Genomic DNA, 20,025 nt, shown 5'->3' on the forward strand with positions numbered 1-20,025 from the left:
GAAATTAAGTCAAATTTGTCTCTAACCTTATGTGATGTATAAACTTTGGTGGTTTTAATCCACTGTCCTTTATTTTAAATTTCTATCAGGATTACAAAACATTATTTTCATTTCATTTAAACATAAAAATATCCTAAAGGAAAACTGATTTTTGCTCTGCTATAATTTTGTGGGCTGTTAACGGAATTACTACAGGTGGTTGCTTAAATATATTTATTTGCTTTCTTTTTGATAGCAGGTATGTGCTAAATAAAAATCAACACCTTTATCAAGAGAGAATAAGTAAATGTAGAAACATCAGTTCTACAACAGCTATTTTGCTGCTTCTCTTTTTCTCAACAGCAATTAGTAAAGCAACCCCTTCCCCTCCTCCCTAGTGCCGTCAAGCTGTTCAGAGCAGTTTGCAACTCGACAATGGTACCATTGTGAATGCTCTCTGGGCTTCCTTCCCACAGAGAGTTAAATGGGCAGTTCCTGCTGCCCATGATTGGTGTCCAGTGAAATAATACTCAAGAGCCAGGTTTTATCAGCTTCACGCCAAAGAAGTGAAGCCAGGGAACCCAAGCCTTCATATCATACTGGACCATATGCCAACCCTGATGGCCCCAAAGGTTTATCACTAAGAATCAGGATCCATCATGTCCCTTGTGAAATTTCACTTCACATACCTTATGTGAAATGCAAAGCTTCACTAAAAACCGAACCTTCTTTACAATTGGCATGAACAGATGGACGGTAACAGTGGTTTGGCAAGCAAAAGTTAAGATTTAAATAGGCTGTATTCTAGTGTTTGAGAGGAAAAGCAGTTAGAAGAAAATGCGGAGATCTGTGATCCATAGTTTAATTTTAATTCCATTATTGAGTTACTAAAAATTCAATAGCAAAATCCCTTATATTTAGTAAAGGAAATTAATGGATTAAAAGCACCGCAATTCCTTCATTAAACAAGGTTAGAGTAATTTCAGCTTTACATCCTTCATTCTTTGCTCTCTGAAATCCCCAAATAGCATATGAATCTACTACTGTTTTTTATATTTAAAAGAAGACTAGAATAAAACTTACATATTATGTAGTAGGTATACTTAATAATAACGTAGGCACACTAGTGCATCTTTGTCACTAATATCAACAACATAAGGGTTTAATAGAGAAAAAGTTCCTTTCTAGCACAGGTCAGAAGTTCGTAAAGATACAGAAGTAGAGAAACTTCAAGTTTTGTTTTTACGGAAAAGTTGGACAATCACCTGATAGTTTTCTAGTTTCTTTCTGGTGTACTATGATATAACCCAACTATCTAGATTGGACCATATGCGGACCATACTGTCATGCTGGATGTGACAAAACAGGTAAGATGCTGGTAGTGCTTTCTTTTCCTATCAGAATAGGATAAAAATACTTCATCTGTCAATACATGTTAAAGTATAATAATATGTAAAAGCACATTTTCTGAGCTCTTGCTACATGGCAGACAGGCTGCTTAGTGCTTCATATGGATAATCTCATTTAATCCTTACAACATTCCTGAGTTTGGTACTCTTTTTACAGATTAAATAAAAATCAGACAGAAAGACAGTGACACACTTAATAAACGGTTCTGGATTCTGAAGCCCATGCTGATTTCCCAACAGTCAGCTGCCACACTTTAAAAAATAATTAATTTATAATTAAGGACTTAGGATAGTCTGTATTTATCAATATTATCTTTGGAGGAAATGATCTACAAAAGACAGTAGATATATAAATTTATGTAGTTTCTCAATAAACTCACTTTCTTCTAACATGAAATGGCAGCAATATTGATGGGCCTCCCTAAGAGGTTTTATAATGTTCTATCGTAATGAATGGCAAACTGCATTAGCGGAGCCAATCAATTACATTTCATTTCGTTTTGGCTCTTATACTTTTGCAACAGGTTCTTTACATTTGAGTAGCAGAACTGCAGGGATAACAAACTGTGACTAATTGAAGAATGATCATTGACTTCTGGTAATTTGTCTGATAAAGTTAAACAGAAACCCATTTCTGGCATTTACGAAAAAAGTCAAATCTAAACAGATTAGAAGAAATCAAATGATATTGGTTTGGTAGGGAAGAATATTAAATCTAGGAGGAAAGTGTTTTTTTAAAAGATAACCATTTAGTTTCATAATATCCCTTATAATGTATATTTCAGAATATTACATATGTATTATACACATATATACATAAAAATCTAAAAATATAAACGGCAAGGATTATAACAGACATGCTCCATTCCACCTACTCAAATCTCACCTTTGAGGCCCAGATTTTCTACACATTCTTCCCTAGTTTTCTGACTCCAAAGTAATGATCTTTTCTTCAGGACTCCCAAAGCATTTTATCTACAACCTGACCGTGACACATTTTACCTTGTGTAATTTTTAGTGTAAATATATATTCTCTCTCTTATTAAATTATAAACTTTATAAGAGATTACCATCTGATTTGTCTTTGCATTTCTCTCAAAATATTTACCATTACTATGTAAGTGATCAATAAATATTTTTGATAGAAGAAAAACAGTATAGTTCTATCTTCTTACCTGGTGGTGGTTAAACTAATTATTCATCATATTTAAGACTGATAAAAGTTTTTTCAAATTATATCTTGGAGTAAGAAAGGCTAAGAAGAAAACTTAAGAAAACTAAGACATGGGAGATGGTTAATTTTATGTCAACTTGGCTAGGCCACGGTACCCAGTTTTTGGTTAAATACCAGCTTAGATGTTGCTCTGAAGGTAATTTTTAGGTGTGAGTACTATCTCTACCCTAACTCCCACAGATTTCAGACTTGCCAGTACCCACAACCATGTGAGTCAATTCCTTAAAATCAACCTCTCTCTCTATATATACTTAAGAACACACATCCTACTGATTGCTTCTCTGAGAACCCAAATACAATATGATTATATACTATAACTTCTGAAAATTTTCTATGTATAATAGGTCTCACATTAAAGAAAAATAGGATGTATATAATATCAACATATTTAACATTTATACACAGTCTTAATGTCTCTGGAATCAAAACAAATAATTTAAAATTTTTATTTAAGAAAAAGCCATGATATGACTTTTAATCATGAAATTGATGTTTTAGAATTATATTCTTACAAAAAAGTCAAAAACATCTAAAAAAAACCCCAAACCCCACACCAAAACACACATACACTCTCTTTCAACAGGTAACTACTAAATGATGGCTAAACATCAACCTGAAATAGTCCTCAGGTCCAGTGGTTACCCAGAATGTGCCTACTCTTCCTCCCCAGTGATGCATTTCAATTCTAACTGCATGATCAAACCAACAAATTGAGCTCGAGACAAAAAAAAAAAACCAACAAAACCTAGCTGAGAAAGTCAGAAGTTGTAAGGAAATGCTTTTCAAGTACAAGTAATGCAAGAAATGACAAGTGAAGTGAAGGAGAGGTTTCAAAGCTTGAAAGACAGTCATCAATACTGACAGATTACTGTAATTCTGGCTGCCAGCATGATCGATTTGGGCAGCATATGACAATCAATATTGTCCTCGTTTAGTGAACAGCATTAGATTCATAGATACAGAAGATGTTCCTAGGATAAAATTTAAGCTGTATTTAATGATCATAAATAGCACAATTTATGCTGTGGAATCTTAGTGGGTACTTTTATTGGGCATAAAATAACTGACACAGCAGTTCAATTATCCAAATATAATTGAGTTTATTACATATTCTTTTACTCCATTTCTCTTATGAGGATTAAAATAGAACCTGATGGTTTTCAAAGCCTATTGAGATCTCAATTTTTATTGTAATTTCTCATAAGCTTTATTGATCTGTTTTAGAATACATGATTTTTTTCCTTAATGTGAACTTATCTGAATTTGTCAAAACTACATATTTAAAATTTTATTATTTCTGAAATATTCACTATTTAAAATGAAAGGAGATCTATAGTTTAGTATCTTAAAATGAAACCATCTAGTTGTAATTTATTATGTAAACTTCCGCTTAAAAATCAAGTAATCTATCTATATTGTCAATTCCCTCAATGTTTAAAATTAATATACACCTTTGTGAACCTTTGTGAAAAGAGAATATAGTTCTTCAGATCAGCAAAGGCTAAGAGTATCTCTACAATATACTTAAATATTATGGGGAAACAACTTCTATACAGCTTCTAAATTCAAGCTTCTAAGTCAAGAAAAACTTGTTTGATTTGATTTAATATTTTTACTGATTGTTGCTGAAGTGGTTTTCCTGATAGAAGTTCCTCACATCTGCTGGGTAAAGTGTTCATATTTACTGTTTTCATCTTAAATTCTCTCTCTTCATCTTAGAATTTTCTCCAGTGTAGTATCTATTAATGTCTCAGCAAGATTAACTATAAGAACTTCATGAAACAAGCCTGAAAATCCAATTCAATCAATTAACCGACCAACCAACCAAATATAAAAACCCAATTAGGCAATTCCTTGCTGTTGGGTAGAGTTGTTTTATATTGACTGTAATCTTTACACATAACAGAATTAATCACGGCACAAAATAATGTACCTTATTTCATTTACTAGGCGCATCTAAAATTCATTATCTCATTTATTCTTTGCCACAATTCTGAGATGGTTATTAGCATGTTTGTTATTAAAGATGAAGAAAGTTAGGATTAGAGATTCTGGGACTTGACTATGATCACAAGGCAGACCTCAGGTTAAAATCAATGTTTCTAACTGCAAATCCAGCTATTATACCTCTAGTGTAACATGCAAATGGGAAATAGTCCTCAAGAGGTGCAGGTAAAGGAAATTAAGCCATATCCTCACTTTTCATTGGTATACTTGAACTACTTAGTAAGATGTGCATCTTACATGCTGTTTGTCTCTCAGGCCAGAAACAGTTTGTGTTAGTTCAATAAATTGAGTTCCTATTGACACTAGAAGCAAGTAGAGGTTTGTATTACACTCTAATCGCACTCTCATCACTTTCCCAAAAGATTTAAGGCATTCTTAGAAGCTTTTGCACAACGAAGGAAACTATAAGGTGAAAAGCCAGCCTTCAGAATAGGAGAAAATAATAGCAAATGAAACAACTGACAAAGAATTAATCTCCAAAATACAACACACATTTCTCCAAAGAAGACATATGGATGGCCAATAAACACACGAAAAGATGCTCAACACTGCTTATTATTAGAGAAATGCAAATCAAAACCACACTGAGGTATCACCATATACCAGTCAGAATGGCCAGCATCAAAAAGTCTACAAACAATAAATGCTAGAGAGGGTATGGAGAAAAGGGAACCCTCTTACACTCTTGGTGGGAACGCAAACTGGTACAGCCACTATGGAGAAGAGTGTGGAGATTCCTTAAAAACGGAACGAACTGCCATAGGATCCAGCAATCCCAAATACTGTATATTACTGTATATAATGCATATATATGGAATTTAGAAAGATGGCACCAACGACCCTACATGTAGCACAGCAAAGGACACGCAGACTTTGGGACTCAGTGGGAGAAGGTGAGGGTGGGATGATTTGAGAGAATAGCACTGAAACATGTATATTACCATATGTAAAAGAGACAACCAGTCCAAATTCGAAGCATGAAGAAGGGTACCCGAAGCTGGTGCTCTGGGACAACCCAGAGGGATAGGGAGGGGAGAAAAGGGAGAGAGGGGTTCAAGATGGGGGGACGCATGTATACCTGTGTTTGATTCATGTCAATGTATGGCAAAAACCATCACAATACTGTAAAATAATTATCCTCCAATTAAAAAAAAAAAAAAAAAAGGCATTCTTTCTACTGTGTCTTAAATCAAATGATGGAAAACACTAACCTCAGGATGAACATCAGGATCAGGGGAACTATCAAGAGGCAAAGGTCACAAAGACGACAATTGTAGTAGAGCTGACAATGTGGACAAAATTAGTTTATGCATAATAAGCTTTCTAGAGATATTCAGGAAATAATAAACTGAATCTTTACATTTCATAACAATGACCACTTCAAATCTGAGTTTTCAACTAGAAGTAAATGAAGATGTAACCACTACAAATAAGAAATGCTATATAAATGTCACTAAGCTTAATTAATCAATGTAACACATCAGAATCTACCTATAATTCTATTCCACACTGTCAGAATACATGAGAAATTACACAGAAATCAGGTTACTTAAGTCAATGTTTCTTAAAAGAAGAAAACATATGCTGCAGACTTATGATACATCTATTTCACATGCAATAGGGTATTTTAAAAAGCCTTCCTTGTAAAGCTTAACATCTACAGTTTATTATGTAGAAGAGAAATAAGTGAAATGTTTTTAATCATATAGAAAAAGTATATGAAGACACAAATCCACTTTACGAATGAGTAACGAAAACAATTTAACTTTTAAAACTGTGTGCCTACAAAGACAGAAATATAGATCAATGGAACAAAATAGAAAGCCCAGAGATAAATCCACGCACATATGGACACCTTATCTTTGACAAAGGAGGCAAAAATATACAATGGATTAAAGACAATCTCTTTAACAAGTGGTGCTGGGAAATCTGGTCAACCACTTGCAAAAGAATGAAACTAGAACACTTTCTAACACCATACACAAAAATAAACTCAAAATGGATTAAAGATCTAAACGTAAGACCAGAAACTATAAAACTCCTAGAGGAGAACATAGGCAAAACACTCCGACATACATCACAGCAGGATCCTCTATGACCCACCTCCCAGAATATTGGAAATAAAAGCAAAAATAAACAAATGGGACCTAATTAAACTTAAAAGCTTCTGCACAACAAAGGAAACTATTAACAAGGTGAAAAGGCAGCCTTCAGAATGGGAGAAAATAATAGCAAATGAAGCAACTGACAAACACCTAATCTCAAAAATATACAAGCAACTCCTACAGCTCAACTCCAGAAAAATAAATGACCCAATCAAAAAATGGGCCAAAGAACTAAATAGACATTTCTCCAAAGAAGACATACAGATGGCTAACAAACACATGAAAAGATGCTCAACATCACTCATTATCAGAGAAATGCAAATCAAAACCACTATGAGGTACCATTTCACGCCAGTCAGAATGGCTGCGATCCAAAAGTCTACAAGCAATAAATGCTGGAGAGGGTGTGGAGAAAAGGGAACCCTCTTACACTGTTGGTGGGAATGCAAACTAGTACAGCCACTATGGAGAACAGTGTGGAGATTCCTTAAAAAACTGGAAATAGAACTACCTTATGATCCAGCAATCCCACTGCTGGGCATACACACTGAGGAAACCAGGAGGGAAAGAGACACATGTACCCCAATGTTCATCACAGCACTGTTTATAATAGCCAGGACATGGAAGCAACCTAGATGTCCATCAGCAGATGAATGGATAAGAAAGCTGTGGTACATATACACAATGGAGTATTACTCAGCCATTAAAAAGAATACATTTGAATCAGTTCTAATGAGGTGGATGAAACTGGAGCCTATTATACAGAGTGAAGTAAGCCAGAAAGAAAAACACCAATACAGTATACTAACGCATATATATGGAATTTAGAAAGATGGTAACAATAACCCTGTGTACGAGACAGCAAAAGAGACACTGATGTATAGAACAGTCTGTTGGACTCTGTGGGAGAGGGAGAGGGTGGGAAGATTTGGGAGAATGGCATTGAAGCATGTATAATATCACGTATGAAACGAGTCGCCAGTCCAGGTTCGATGCACGATACTGGATGCTTGGGGCTGGTGCACTGGGACGACCCAGAGGGAGGGTATGGGGAGGGAGAAGGGAGGAGGGTTCAGGATGGGGAACACGTGTATACCTGTGGCGGATTCATTTCGGTATTTAGCAAAACTAACACAATATTGTAAAGTTTAAAAATAAAGTAAAATTAAAAACAAAAACAAAACTGTGTGCCTATTTCGTCCCAGGCAGTGCTCTAAGAGTTTTACACATATTGACTCATTCAGTTCTCAATACACTATAGGCTAGATATTATTATCATTCTTCATTTTATGGATAAGGAAATGAGGCGGAGAAGTTAAATAACTTGCCCAAGCTGCAGAACTAAGGAAGAGGTGACCAATATTTGAGTCCAGGCAATCTGGCTCCAGAAGTCATGTTCTAAAACACTCCATGTCCTCTCATACTTCCATGTTTCTGTTTATGTTGTTCCCTCTGCCTGGAATACTCTTCTTAATCTCATCTACCTGATTAACTCATTTATCCTTCAAGATTGGGTCAAGCCTTATATTCTCAGAAGTGTTTGCTGATACCACCATCCCTTCCAGCTGAGAGGCCCCTTGTTATAATAACTTGCAGAACATTCTGTGCATAACTCTTATTACAGTATAGATACTGAAAACAATATATTTCCTCAACTAGACTGAGTACTTTGTAATGACTGTTTTGGTTATCTCCGCACACCCAGATTAGCAGACCACCATTAGCAGTATATGATGGGGCTCTAATTAATTAACCAAAAGACAAGTACTGACTAACTGTATAAAAGAAAATACCGTAACTGTTTAAACACTGGGGAGGAACACTCCATCATCTATATGTCAATAAACAAGAACTCCATAGGTCTTAGCACATTAAAAGAAGTTACCTTGGAAAGTAGAAAACAACTGTTGAACCAACTGTTAAAAAGGATACAAGTTTTGATACAATGGAATCAGCGATTTCAGAGCACGGCTTGCATTTATAGCTGTTGCTCGAACCATAATAGGTAGGACCTTTCCATTCACAATAGCACCATCAAAGAGTGGACCAAAGAAGGGAACCTGATTGAGAAATTAGAATAATTTAACAATTCAAACTGGAAAAAGGCTGTAAATAACAACAATCAAAACAGTTTGCATATAAAACAATCTTTCTGCTTCCTCTTTAGTTCTTCCTTTAGTAGAAATGCTATTCAAATTTTCTGCCAAGATGGGTCATTCATACTAGGACAACAAACAAAACAAAAAATGCCAAAGGTCTACAGGGGTTCCATTCAAAAGAATTATGTGCTTCATGTAACTGATTAAACAACTTATACTACCTACCAATTTTCCAATTTTTGTAGCCTCAATTGTATACAAAAATCCAACACTTCAAGTTACTTTATTATTTTCATGCAATGCCAGCTTTACCAATGAACCTAAAACATTATTTTTTTTTATTAAATGGTTTATTAGAAAAAGATCTGGCACTATTATCAAATGACTGATATTTTCAAAAGTATTCCATTTCAATATGGCTAGTACAAATGGCAGCTAAAGGCAAAGAATGAGCTATGGATAATACAATAAATATTGTATGTTTTGTGGCCACATATTGTCTCTGCTGTATATTCTTCAATTTTTCAACTGAGAAAAACCCATTAAAAATGTAACATTCATAGCTTGTGGGTTATATGAAAACAACAGGAAACTGGCCATCATTTGCTGACCTCTGATTAGATGAATCCTAAAAAAATTTGGCCATAAGCATCGTTTCACACACGGGAAACAATTCATTTCAAGAAGATTCATGATCAACAGTCAAAAACTAGTTTTTCCATAATAAAATGTCCTCAAAAAAAAACAAAAAAACCCCAAAAAACAAACACCAAAATACTGCCAAAGTTTTATTCTTTGAAAGAAAATACTTCTTCAGGTGTTTCAGCCGTATAAGACATTCAACTAGAACTACTTGCTTTTTTAAAACTTTGTAGAATTCTCATTTATTAAGTGACATAACTAATCATGTAACCTTAACAAAATGTATTAACTAAAAATATAGGAATCATACTGTTCTAAAAGGGAATGATTACCTTGTGTTTTAGGAAACTCTAAATTGTCCTGTTAATAAAGCTAAGTCTTTTTGTGAGGTTAGTGTAAAGGAACTTCCACTCTGGCGCTACCGAGCCTTGTCCCATTCAAATACATTTCTATCTGTTTTTCCTGTTTTAGCTTGTTCTGAACTAACCTTGGACAATTCACATAGCTACTTGAGTCTGTGTCTCATCTCCTCTCAATTTTTACATAGCCTAATTCATCTGAGAGAAAGAAACTCATAAATCCACATAGAACTCAAAATATTTTATTAAAATGTAAGATAAAGAATTCTTACCTCTGGTTTTTTCATTATCTGGATACTGAACATGTGGTTTTTCATCGGGTATATTACAATAAGGACATCACCAAATTCTGTAGGAATAATTCCTCTCCTGTAGTCTCTAGTATGCTCTGACCAAACAATGTGCACTTCATCATTTCCTAAATGTCTCAACTGGAAAACCAAGAAAATAGTTCACAGTGCTTGAGAAAGGCCCTGTGAATATTGTCATACAGCTACTGACAACATACTAGAAAAAGATTAAAAGGGAAAGAAATTTTAAAAATATTTTTAAAACTTCATTTGACCATTTTTCACAACATGCAAAACACAAACACTCAAAAAGATGTTAGGAGATGCTGCAGAAGACCAGATAATTTTCAACTGTCTACAGTCAATGGGAAACAGAGAAATTAGATTAAAAAAGATTCACATACAGTCCACTCTTCTTAACCAGCAATTGCACCAATTTTCCACTACCAAACCTTTTCAAAAATTGTTTAAAAGAGTGTTTTAAAGAGTGACTGATTTAAGACTGTTCTTTTTTTCTGACCACTCTTTGGAAGTGCTTATGACTGAAAGTGAAAGGGACTAAAGGAGGCAACAGGAAGAGAAGTAAAAGAAGTAAATAATTCATAAATTACCTTTGAAGTAAGAGAAAGATGATTATACTTGGCTTAACACATTTATTTCCAGGTTTTCTTTGCCTATGAAATTTTGCCTATGAAGGTGTTCTTGGCAATCAGACATTGTGTTCATTAAAATTATAAAAAGTATCTACAAGTTAGAGTTCTATTAAGTTATTAGAAAAATTAACTTAATATCCATCAGTACTGAGTTTTCTTCAAGGAAATATGTTTAAACATGTATTTTAATATACAGTTTGGTTATCTTGGTAAATTTATTGATTCTGCCACTGCAAACATTTGAGTCCATTATTGGTGCCTAACTCACGGGTTTTTTGTATTACCTTCAGATAACTTGAGATACTGTAGACAGAAATGTGTGCATGAGAAAATTAGGATAAGTGTTGTCAATATTCTTAGTATGAGCTAAAATACAGGCAATTTCTGTTTTTGAAATAGTGATTTATTTTGGCTTGCTTACTACACGGCAGGATTACAAACATGTGATTTAAACAAAGAAAGGAATTAAGTCCAGTTAATAAAAGGTTCTCTTCTGTCATCCTTTAACCCTGGAGTTCCTAATCTGGGTTCAAGGGAATCTATGTATTTTGCAAATTCTATGTATTTTTCTGAAAAGAGTCTATCATACAGGACTAGGTAACACAAAAAAACCCAAGAACCAATGTTATAGTGGTTCTTAAAAGTCCCCAACACCAATCTATCTAGAAAATCCTAATCACTATGAATAAAATTAAGTATGTGAAAACACAAGGTAAATCCCTGAACTTTAAAATTTATATTCCTAAGTAAGAAACGTCCTCTCTTCTTTGATGGATTATAAGATAGTGCCAGCTATTACTCTAAAGACAGTGCCTAGCTAAATCTATAGAGCAGGATCTATTATTTTAGAAATATAAAGAATTTTATTTTCTTTTAAAGACTTTTTTTTTAGGTTTAAGTGGATTAAAGTTTCTTTTTGGAAAACATAAATGTGCTTATTGTCCTAAATACACGATGATAGACCTCAAACATCAAAACAATGTTCAAGTTTTAATTATCATTATTTACAACAAACACACACACACACACCTTGAATGATATAAATGCACAGCTTGGGCTTTGTGACATTTTTAAAAACCAAAAAAGATTACACAACTCAGAAAAGCTATGGCTCTGTAATTTCATTTTTTAATCAAAATACTTTAAAAATATCCTTCCTATACAGCCATCCCCATGTGTCAGCTTCCCTAATAGGTTTATGTTAACTGAATACAAAAGAAATGTGAAATAAATTTAACCAGGAGGGATGATCCAATCTAATTTTGATACATTAATGTCATATGCTGTACATGTTACAATAGCAGCCAGATCTAATACTAAGCTCCAGGCTATACTGAGATTTCCAAATGGCAGATTGTTCTAAGTGATATCAAGTATAATTGAAGTAATAAACGATAGTAAAAGCTGAGCACACTGTCAGGAAGAATTTAAGTATTTACTTTTTAAAATTAAATGAGTTAGGTTAGGAAAGACAAGACAACTGAAATAATGCAGGTCTCAATTTACAGAAAATTCCTTTTATTTATCTGCTACATTAACCCTTGAACTCTTGCCAAAGCTATCTATAATTTCTAGTGCCCACTTATCTAAAGAAATGAGAGAAAAGGGCAACTGTAGTTTTATTTTATAATGAAAGTTTGTCTTCAAATATCTACCACAGAGTATTAAAAGTCTGTTATGGAAGTTTAACAGAAAATAATATATTTTTACAAAAATCCTGTAACGCAGATATTTGTGGCATCAGATCAGATCAGATCAGATCAGTCGCTCAGTCGTGTCTAACTCTTTGCAACCCCATGAATCGCAGCACGCCAGGCCTCCCTGTCCATCACCAACTCCCGGAGTTCACCGAGACTCACGTCCATCGAGTCAGTGATGCCACCCAGCCATCTCATCCTCTGTCGTCCCCTTCTCCTCCTGCCCTCAATCCCTCCCAGCATCAGAGTCTTTTCCAATGAGTCAACTCTTCGCATGAGGTGGCCAAAGTACTGGAGTTTCAGCTTTAGCATCAGTCCTTCCAAAGAAATCCCAGGGCTGATCTCCTTCAGAATGGACTGGTTGGATCTCCTTGCAGTCCAAGGGACTCTCAAGAGTCTTCTCCAACACCACAGTTCAAAAGCATCAATTCTTCGGCACTCAGCCTTCTTCACAGTCCAACTCTCACATCCATACATGACCACAGGAAAAACCATAGCCTTGACTAGACGAACCTTTGTTGGCAAAGTAATGTCTCTGCTTTTGAATATGCTATCTAGGTTGGTCATAACCTTCCTTCCAAGGAGTAAGCGTCTTTTAATTTCATGGCTGCAGTCACCATCTGTAGTGATTTTGGAGCCCAGAAAAATAAAAGTCTGACACTGTTTCCCCATCTATTTCCCATGAAGTGGTGGGACCGGATGCCATGATCTTCATCTTCTGAATGTTGAGCTTTAAGCCAACTTTTTCACTCTCTACTTTCATTTTCATCAAGAGGCTTTTGAGTTCCTCTTCACTTGTGGCATAGAACCATGCATATAACAAAGTCATTCAGAACATATTGAATCATTTTAACGAAAATCTTCAAGTACATCCCTTATCATTTATATCCAAATGCTAAAAAAGTAATTATTTTATGCTGTTATGTTGAGGCATGTTTTTATATCTTTGTCTTTAAAAACCTGTTATATAAAATTAACTAAATTACTAATTATTATATAATAATTAAACAAATGGAGAAATTGCTAATCACTACCATGTATCTTGGGAGTTTTTAGACTACTGAATATAAGGATTTTGAGTGGTTAACAGTTAATGGAAATTTCCAAAGTGTGTTTGACATTTGACATAAATATTTTATATAGTATTTTATATTTTAAATTATTTTATCCATACCTTATCTTATAAGGATTTAAAGGATTGTGTGTTATGTACTGGTTTCTCTCTGGGCTTCCCAGGTGGCATAGTGGTAAAAAATCTGCCCGCCAAAGCAGGAGACACAGGAGACTTGGGTTCGATCCCTGGAGGAGGAAATGGCAACCCATTCCAGTATTCTTGCCAGGAAAATCCCATGGACAGAGGAGCTTGTCCGTGGGGTCACAAAGAATCAGACATGACTTTAGTGACTGAACATGCATGTAATTATGTATACTGAGAAAGTTTTTCTATATACTGAAAACTCACAAAGGAATTCCTACCTCCGTATTTTTGTACCCAGATGCCAATCACTTCTGAAATAGAGTATAAGAATTCTATATATGGGATAGGTCTGTTAAAATGACTGACAAGCAAAATACTCTTCCAAATTCACTTTGACTGCTATTGAAGTCATTTTGGAATTCAAGGTATATAACATAAGCTGCAGATTATCATTATCAATTTATGAAGACAAAATGGTTAACTTTACCAACATTCATTTTCCTGGATTATTATCTCAGTTTACTGATATTTCTACTACATTTTGGTGTGTGGAATAGAACAATATCACATGTGGAATGTGCTCAGTCACTCAGTTGTGTCCCACTCTTTGCGACCCATGGACTCCTCTATCCGTGGAATTTTCCAGGCAAGGATACTGGAGTGGGTTGCCATTTCCTGCTCCAGGGGATCTTCCAGACGGAGGGATCGAACCCGAGTTTCTTATGTTTACTGTACTGGCAGGCAGACTCTTTACCACTAGTGCCACCTGTGGAAGAGAATACAGTATCTACATATGCTCTACTACAACCAGAGGCTACTTCCTTTGTTCTGTACACTCAATTATTCTCTGCATTTTTACAACACTGGCTTAAATGGAAGCTGTAGTCAATTCAAACCCTTAAGACTTTTTCTTAGAAACTTTAAGTAGGTACAACTGACTATAAGAACTACAGCTCTTAATAAATTTTATCTTACCAGGTTCTGATTATCTTTAAACCTATCAGGGTCTTTTGTTAGCATGATTCTTCAACATGTTGGCTCTGACTTTTCTAGATTTGGGTTATCTTTAAAATCAAAATTTTGTGTCTTTATTTAGATTTTGGATAAAAATGTCAAAAGGGACAGATCTGGGTAGGAGCCTTATAGCAAGTCATTACAGATGTCCTTCTTAGTTAAATGAATATCCAACAGTTACTAAATGTTTTCTATTCTAAGTGCTCTGTGATAATTTAATGTTCACAACAACGATATAAGGTAAGTATAACTATTATTAACCTTATTTTTATAGGTGAGGAATTGAAGCTTAAAAAGACAAAGTTATATAACTAGTGTGGCAGAGCCAGGATTGAAACCCAAGCAGGTTAGTTTCAGAAACCACACTTTAACCACCTCTATACATTGCCTCTGATTAAATAATTAATTTATGTCTCTAGATATAATTACACAATCGGTCATGAATATACTTATTGAACTATTATTAAGACCACATTTCTTCAACCTGTCCACAACAAACGACTTAGTTAAATGCTTTATACTGTCTATTGCCTTCCCTGATGTAGTAATCCTATTAAAACAAATTAAGTTACTTTGATGTGATTTGTTATGGTGAACTCATGCTAGCTCCTAGTGATCACTACTTCATTACCTAAGTGCTCACAAACCATCTGTTTAATAATCCTATTTTGCCAGGCATTGACATGAAGCTCATGAATGTTAGTAATTTTTGTACTTGGTGGCCTGTTCCATGTCCTTTATGAAAATCAGATGTTTGCCTATCAACAACAGTGTTTCTCATTTTCCAGGATTATCAGGAGAGATTCCAGAGTTAATTCTAGATTTCCTCGGTGAAAATCATTCATTTGATGCTGGAGACTAAAATTCAGGTAATGTAACTGTATCATCTCTTTTACAAAATCAATGTATCCCCCGATGTCCCTATTTCTATTAAAAGCACCTAACAACTAATTTGGAGAAGGCAATGGCACCCCACTCCGGTACTCTTGCCTGGAAAATCCCATGGACGGAGGAGCCTGGTAGGCTGCAGTCCATGGGGTCGCTAAGAGTCAGACACGACTGAGAGACTTCACTTTCACTTTTCACTTTCATGCATTGGAGAAGGAAATGGCAACCCACTCCAGTGTTCTTGCCTGGAGAATCCCAGGGACGGGGGAGCTTGGTGGGCTGCCGTCTATGGGGTCATCAGAGTTGGACACGACTGAAGTGACATAGCAGCAGCAACAACTAATTATGATTACTTAGAGTCAAAACCCGAAAGTCTTCAATTTCCGTCTTCCTTATAGTATCTCTGGGCTTCTCTGGCGGCTCAGATGGTAAAGAACTGGCCTGCAATGCGGGAAACCTGGGTTCAATCCCTGTGTCGGGAAGATCCCTTGGAGAAGGGAATGGCAACCAACTCCAGTATTCTCACCTGGAGAATCCCATGAATAGAGGAGCTTGGCAGGCTACAGTCCATGGGGTCACAAAGGGTCCGACACAACTGAGCAACTGCACTTATAGTATCTCTAACAAGCTCATAAAAAAATTTAAAAAGTATTATCCATTTTTGTACTTTCCTTCCTAATGCCTCTATTGTTGCTCTACATAAGATATAGTCATCCTAACAGCTGGACTAGTTCTTGAGTTCTTAAAAGGCCTTCCCTCTCTCTTTCCTATCTACCTTCTTTCAAACATTGGCAAATATTGAGAGCCAAATGCACTGTGAAAATGTTAAGTCGCTCAGTAGTGTCCCACTCTTTGTGACCCCATGGACTGTAGCCCACCAGATTCTCCTGTCCATGGAATTCTCCAGGCAAGAATACTGGAGAGGGAAGCCACTCCCTTCTCCAGGGACTGAACTTGGGTCTCCTACATTGGCAGGCAGATTCTTCACTGTCTGAGCCACCAGGGAAGTACTGTACCAGCTACTGGAGATACAATGGTGAGATACAGATGTGTTTTCTTTTCTCACAAAGCTTTAAGTCCAGTGGAGTGAAAGTAAAAAACTATTCAATTAATGAGTAATTAACAGTATAGGCAATGATATAAATATACTTCTCTGAATGCAAATAACAAAGACAACTGAACTATAATGGCATTTGAAGAATGCATAGAAGATAATTAAGTTAAGGCAGTTACTTCAGGGGATTAGTGGTAGATGTGTAGAAATTGAAACTGAGTTAGTACTCACTGTCCCAAGCCCTTCATTCTTTGCCCCTCATCCTCATATGTAGCAAAACACAGACTATCATATACTCTTCAACCATGTGAAAAAATATACTCTCCAACCATGTGAAAAAATATACTCTCATACATTTTCATAACTCACTTGCTGTCTGGATCATTCATTCCTAGTAATTAGGAAAAGCTTCTTGAAGGAATAGGAAGAGCATCTAGTATTACAATACTTCAGCAGAGTGGACACTTGATAAATATGCTATTAAAAAGATACACCATAGTACTTAGCAATTTTTTTTTCTATTATTACATAGTGTACAGCATAAAAATAAAATCACCTGCACTGATGGCTTTACAACTTCCCTGGTGGCTCAGATGGTAAAGGGTCTGCCTACAATGTGGGAGACCAGGGTTCAATCCCTGGGTTGGGAAGATCCCCTGGAGAAGGAAATGGCAACCCACTCCAGTATTCTTGCCTGGAAAATCCCATGGACAGAGGAGCCTTGTTGGCTACTGTCCATGGGGTGGCAAAGAGTTGGACATGACTGAGTGACTTCACTTCATGGCTTTACTTAAATACACCATTTAGATGGTGATAAGTGCTTAAAAATATAAAATAGGGTAATGTGGTAGTGTTACTGGGTAGAGAGGGCTTCCTTAGCTCAGATGGTCTGGAAAGATCTCTCTGAGGAACTGTCATGTGAGTCTGAGAATAGAACAATGCAGATGAGAAAGCGTGTGTGTGTGTGTGTGTGTGTGTGTGTGACTGTGTATGTGCGTGTGTTAGTTGCTGTGTGTGTGTAAGTTGCTCAGTCGTGCCCAACTCTTTTCCACTCCATGGACTGCAGGTCACCAGGCTCCTTTGTCCACGAAATTCTCCAGGCATGTATACTGGAGTGGGCTGCCATTCCCTCCTCTGGGGAGAAAGCCTGATGAGGTGGCAAAAGAGCATTTCAAATGGAAAGAAACAGTAAGTGAAAAGCCCAAGTTGGGAATGAGCTCGATGTGACGGCAGGTTAGAATGATAGCCAGTGAGGCCAGGTTCAGGTAAATGAAAAGGAAAGTGACAAGAGATGAGATTGAAGAAGTAGACAGGCAAATAGCCACATCTTGTAGGGCATGGAAGGCCGTGGTAAGGAATCAGTTTAATCTATGTGCAATGAGAAGCCACTGCTATACCATCCAAATTAAACCAGCCACAGTGATAAGATAAATTTACTCTGAACCATTTATATTTCCTGGTTTCTCTATCTTCGATTCTTATCAGGAGTGTATTTATAGAAACTGGGTTAAAGGTGTTAGTCATTCAGTTGTGTCCAACTCTTTGCGACCCTGTGGACTGTAGCCTGCCAGGCTCCACTGTCCATGGAATTTTCCAGACAAGAATACTGGAGTGGGCTGCATTTCCTTCTCCAGGGGGGATATTCCCAACCCAGGGATGGAACCTGCATTTCCTGCACTGCAGGCAGATTCTTTACCACTGAGCCACCTGGGGTTAAAGGTAGAGTTCATTATATTAAAATTATTTTATATAATGTGACTAAATTTGGGACTAAAATGATGTATATAATTCCACAGAATTATTAACTATTACATTAACTACACTTTTACTAACACAAAGAAAAAATTTTTATTATTCCTTCAATTTGTTTGTCATTTTCCAGACTATACTAGAATATAGTTCCTTGGAAAATGAAGTATCTTAATTCTATTTCTAGATAAAATTCAGAAAAATGGATTTAAAGTTAAAATCAGACCAAGCAGTTCTATAAAGCTCATTTACTTGCGAAACTACTGTGACCAAATGTCAAAACAGAAAACGAACGGCTGTCCAAGACACTAACAGTGTTTCAGAGGGAACTGACTTAAATAAAGTGCTTCTTTCCTCTCTTTTGGGGGGTCCAGGAAATGAAAGATAGGCTAGAGAGTCCAACTAAGTAGGTTACAATTATCTCAACTTGATCTTCATCAAATTCCTAAAAGGGTGATTCAGCTACCTATGAAGCAGAGTATCAGCAAGTGGCTAGAACAAGGAGACAGAGGAAATGAGACAAGCTCCTGTGAACACTTTATACCAATGCTTGCAGCACTTTTGATTTTTAGGGGTGAATAAACTCAGTTAAGTGGAAATTATTTTTAACCATTTTCCGTCAATCTTCCTCAGGTAGAGATAATTTACAGAACAGAAGGCTGGACTGGAGTTACATCAAGATTCTTAATATGGTGGTGTAATATTTCTGAGAGAGACTACTTTGTAGACTGAATGCTTGGTTAATTTGTTAAAAAAAAAAAAGTATAGTCCATGTTGTAAAAATTCTGTTGCTATCATTTTGATCCTTGAAAAAGCCTTTCTTGACAAGAAATAAACAGCTACACTTATTTACCTCTATTTAACAAAGATATTTACCTCTAAGAACATAAAATGCTTAAAAATAATTTACAGAACTACCACATGATAGTTTAAATAATAAGTAAAAACTAAAATTAGTTTCTATAAAATATATATAAATGATTTTCTCCTATCAAGTTTAAAACAAAGAACCAGAGTCATAAATAATTCTACCTCGCCAGAGGCACAGCTATTTCTTTATACTGACTGTCGAGTATCTAATTTAATTAGAGGTATTAAACTCCATGCTGAGGTCAACAAGCCTTACTTCCTTCAATATTACACTTCAACCAGTGCTCATTAATGTGTCTACTGAATGGATTAACACACCTAAAGATATATGTACAAAGGAAAGGGGGACAACCTAATGATATCCAATTGTTCATTTGTAATAGGACACATGTTCTAGGCCTCAACTTATTACCACTAATGTGGAATTTATTAAATTCAGGAGAAAAAATACCAATACAGAAAGCGATTTTTTTATTAAGGAGAACTGGTATAAGACGACTAGTTTCTATGATGAAGTTTAAGCATTTAACCTTTTATTAAAAAGAAATTGATACTATAATAGAGCTAAAATATAAGCTTGTTACTTAGAAAAATCTTATATACTAGGACTCTGAAGAGCACTGAGCAGAGAAAATAAGTAAAAAGAAACTCATATAGAGAGCAATAAATATAAAGCTTTCTTGATATCTATGAAAAGAACATCTAGAATAATTTATACTGAATTATGAAATGGGGTAAATTTTTCCTCTCTACTGAATTAAGTGAAATATTGCATCAA

At 35.6% G+C, this 20,025-nt stretch overlaps 1 protein-coding gene across 7 annotated transcripts in view; it reads right to left on the bottom strand.

Moving 5' to 3' along the window:
- RALGAPA1 (Ral GTPase activating protein catalytic subunit alpha 1) overlaps positions 1 to 20,025 on the bottom strand; it is a 214,174-nt gene that overhangs the window by 19,943 nt on the left and 174,206 nt on the right. For all 7 annotated transcript variants that reach the window (XM_070358743.1, XM_005891799.3, XM_070358739.1 and 4 more), the window contains 2 exons: positions 10,107 to 10,265; positions 8,667 to 8,794 (listed from right to left, as the gene is read on the bottom strand). In XM_070358743.1, the coding sequence (XP_070214844.1) occupies positions 8,667 to 8,794; positions 10,107 to 10,265 (287 nt within the window). The remainder of the gene's footprint in view (positions 1 to 8,666; positions 8,795 to 10,106; positions 10,266 to 20,025) is intronic.

This window comes from Bos mutus, chromosome 21, assembly GCF_027580195.1.
Source record: "Bos mutus isolate GX-2022 chromosome 21, NWIPB_WYAK_1.1, whole genome shotgun sequence".
Classification (NCBI taxonomy): domain Eukaryota; kingdom Metazoa; phylum Chordata; class Mammalia; order Artiodactyla; family Bovidae; genus Bos; species Bos mutus.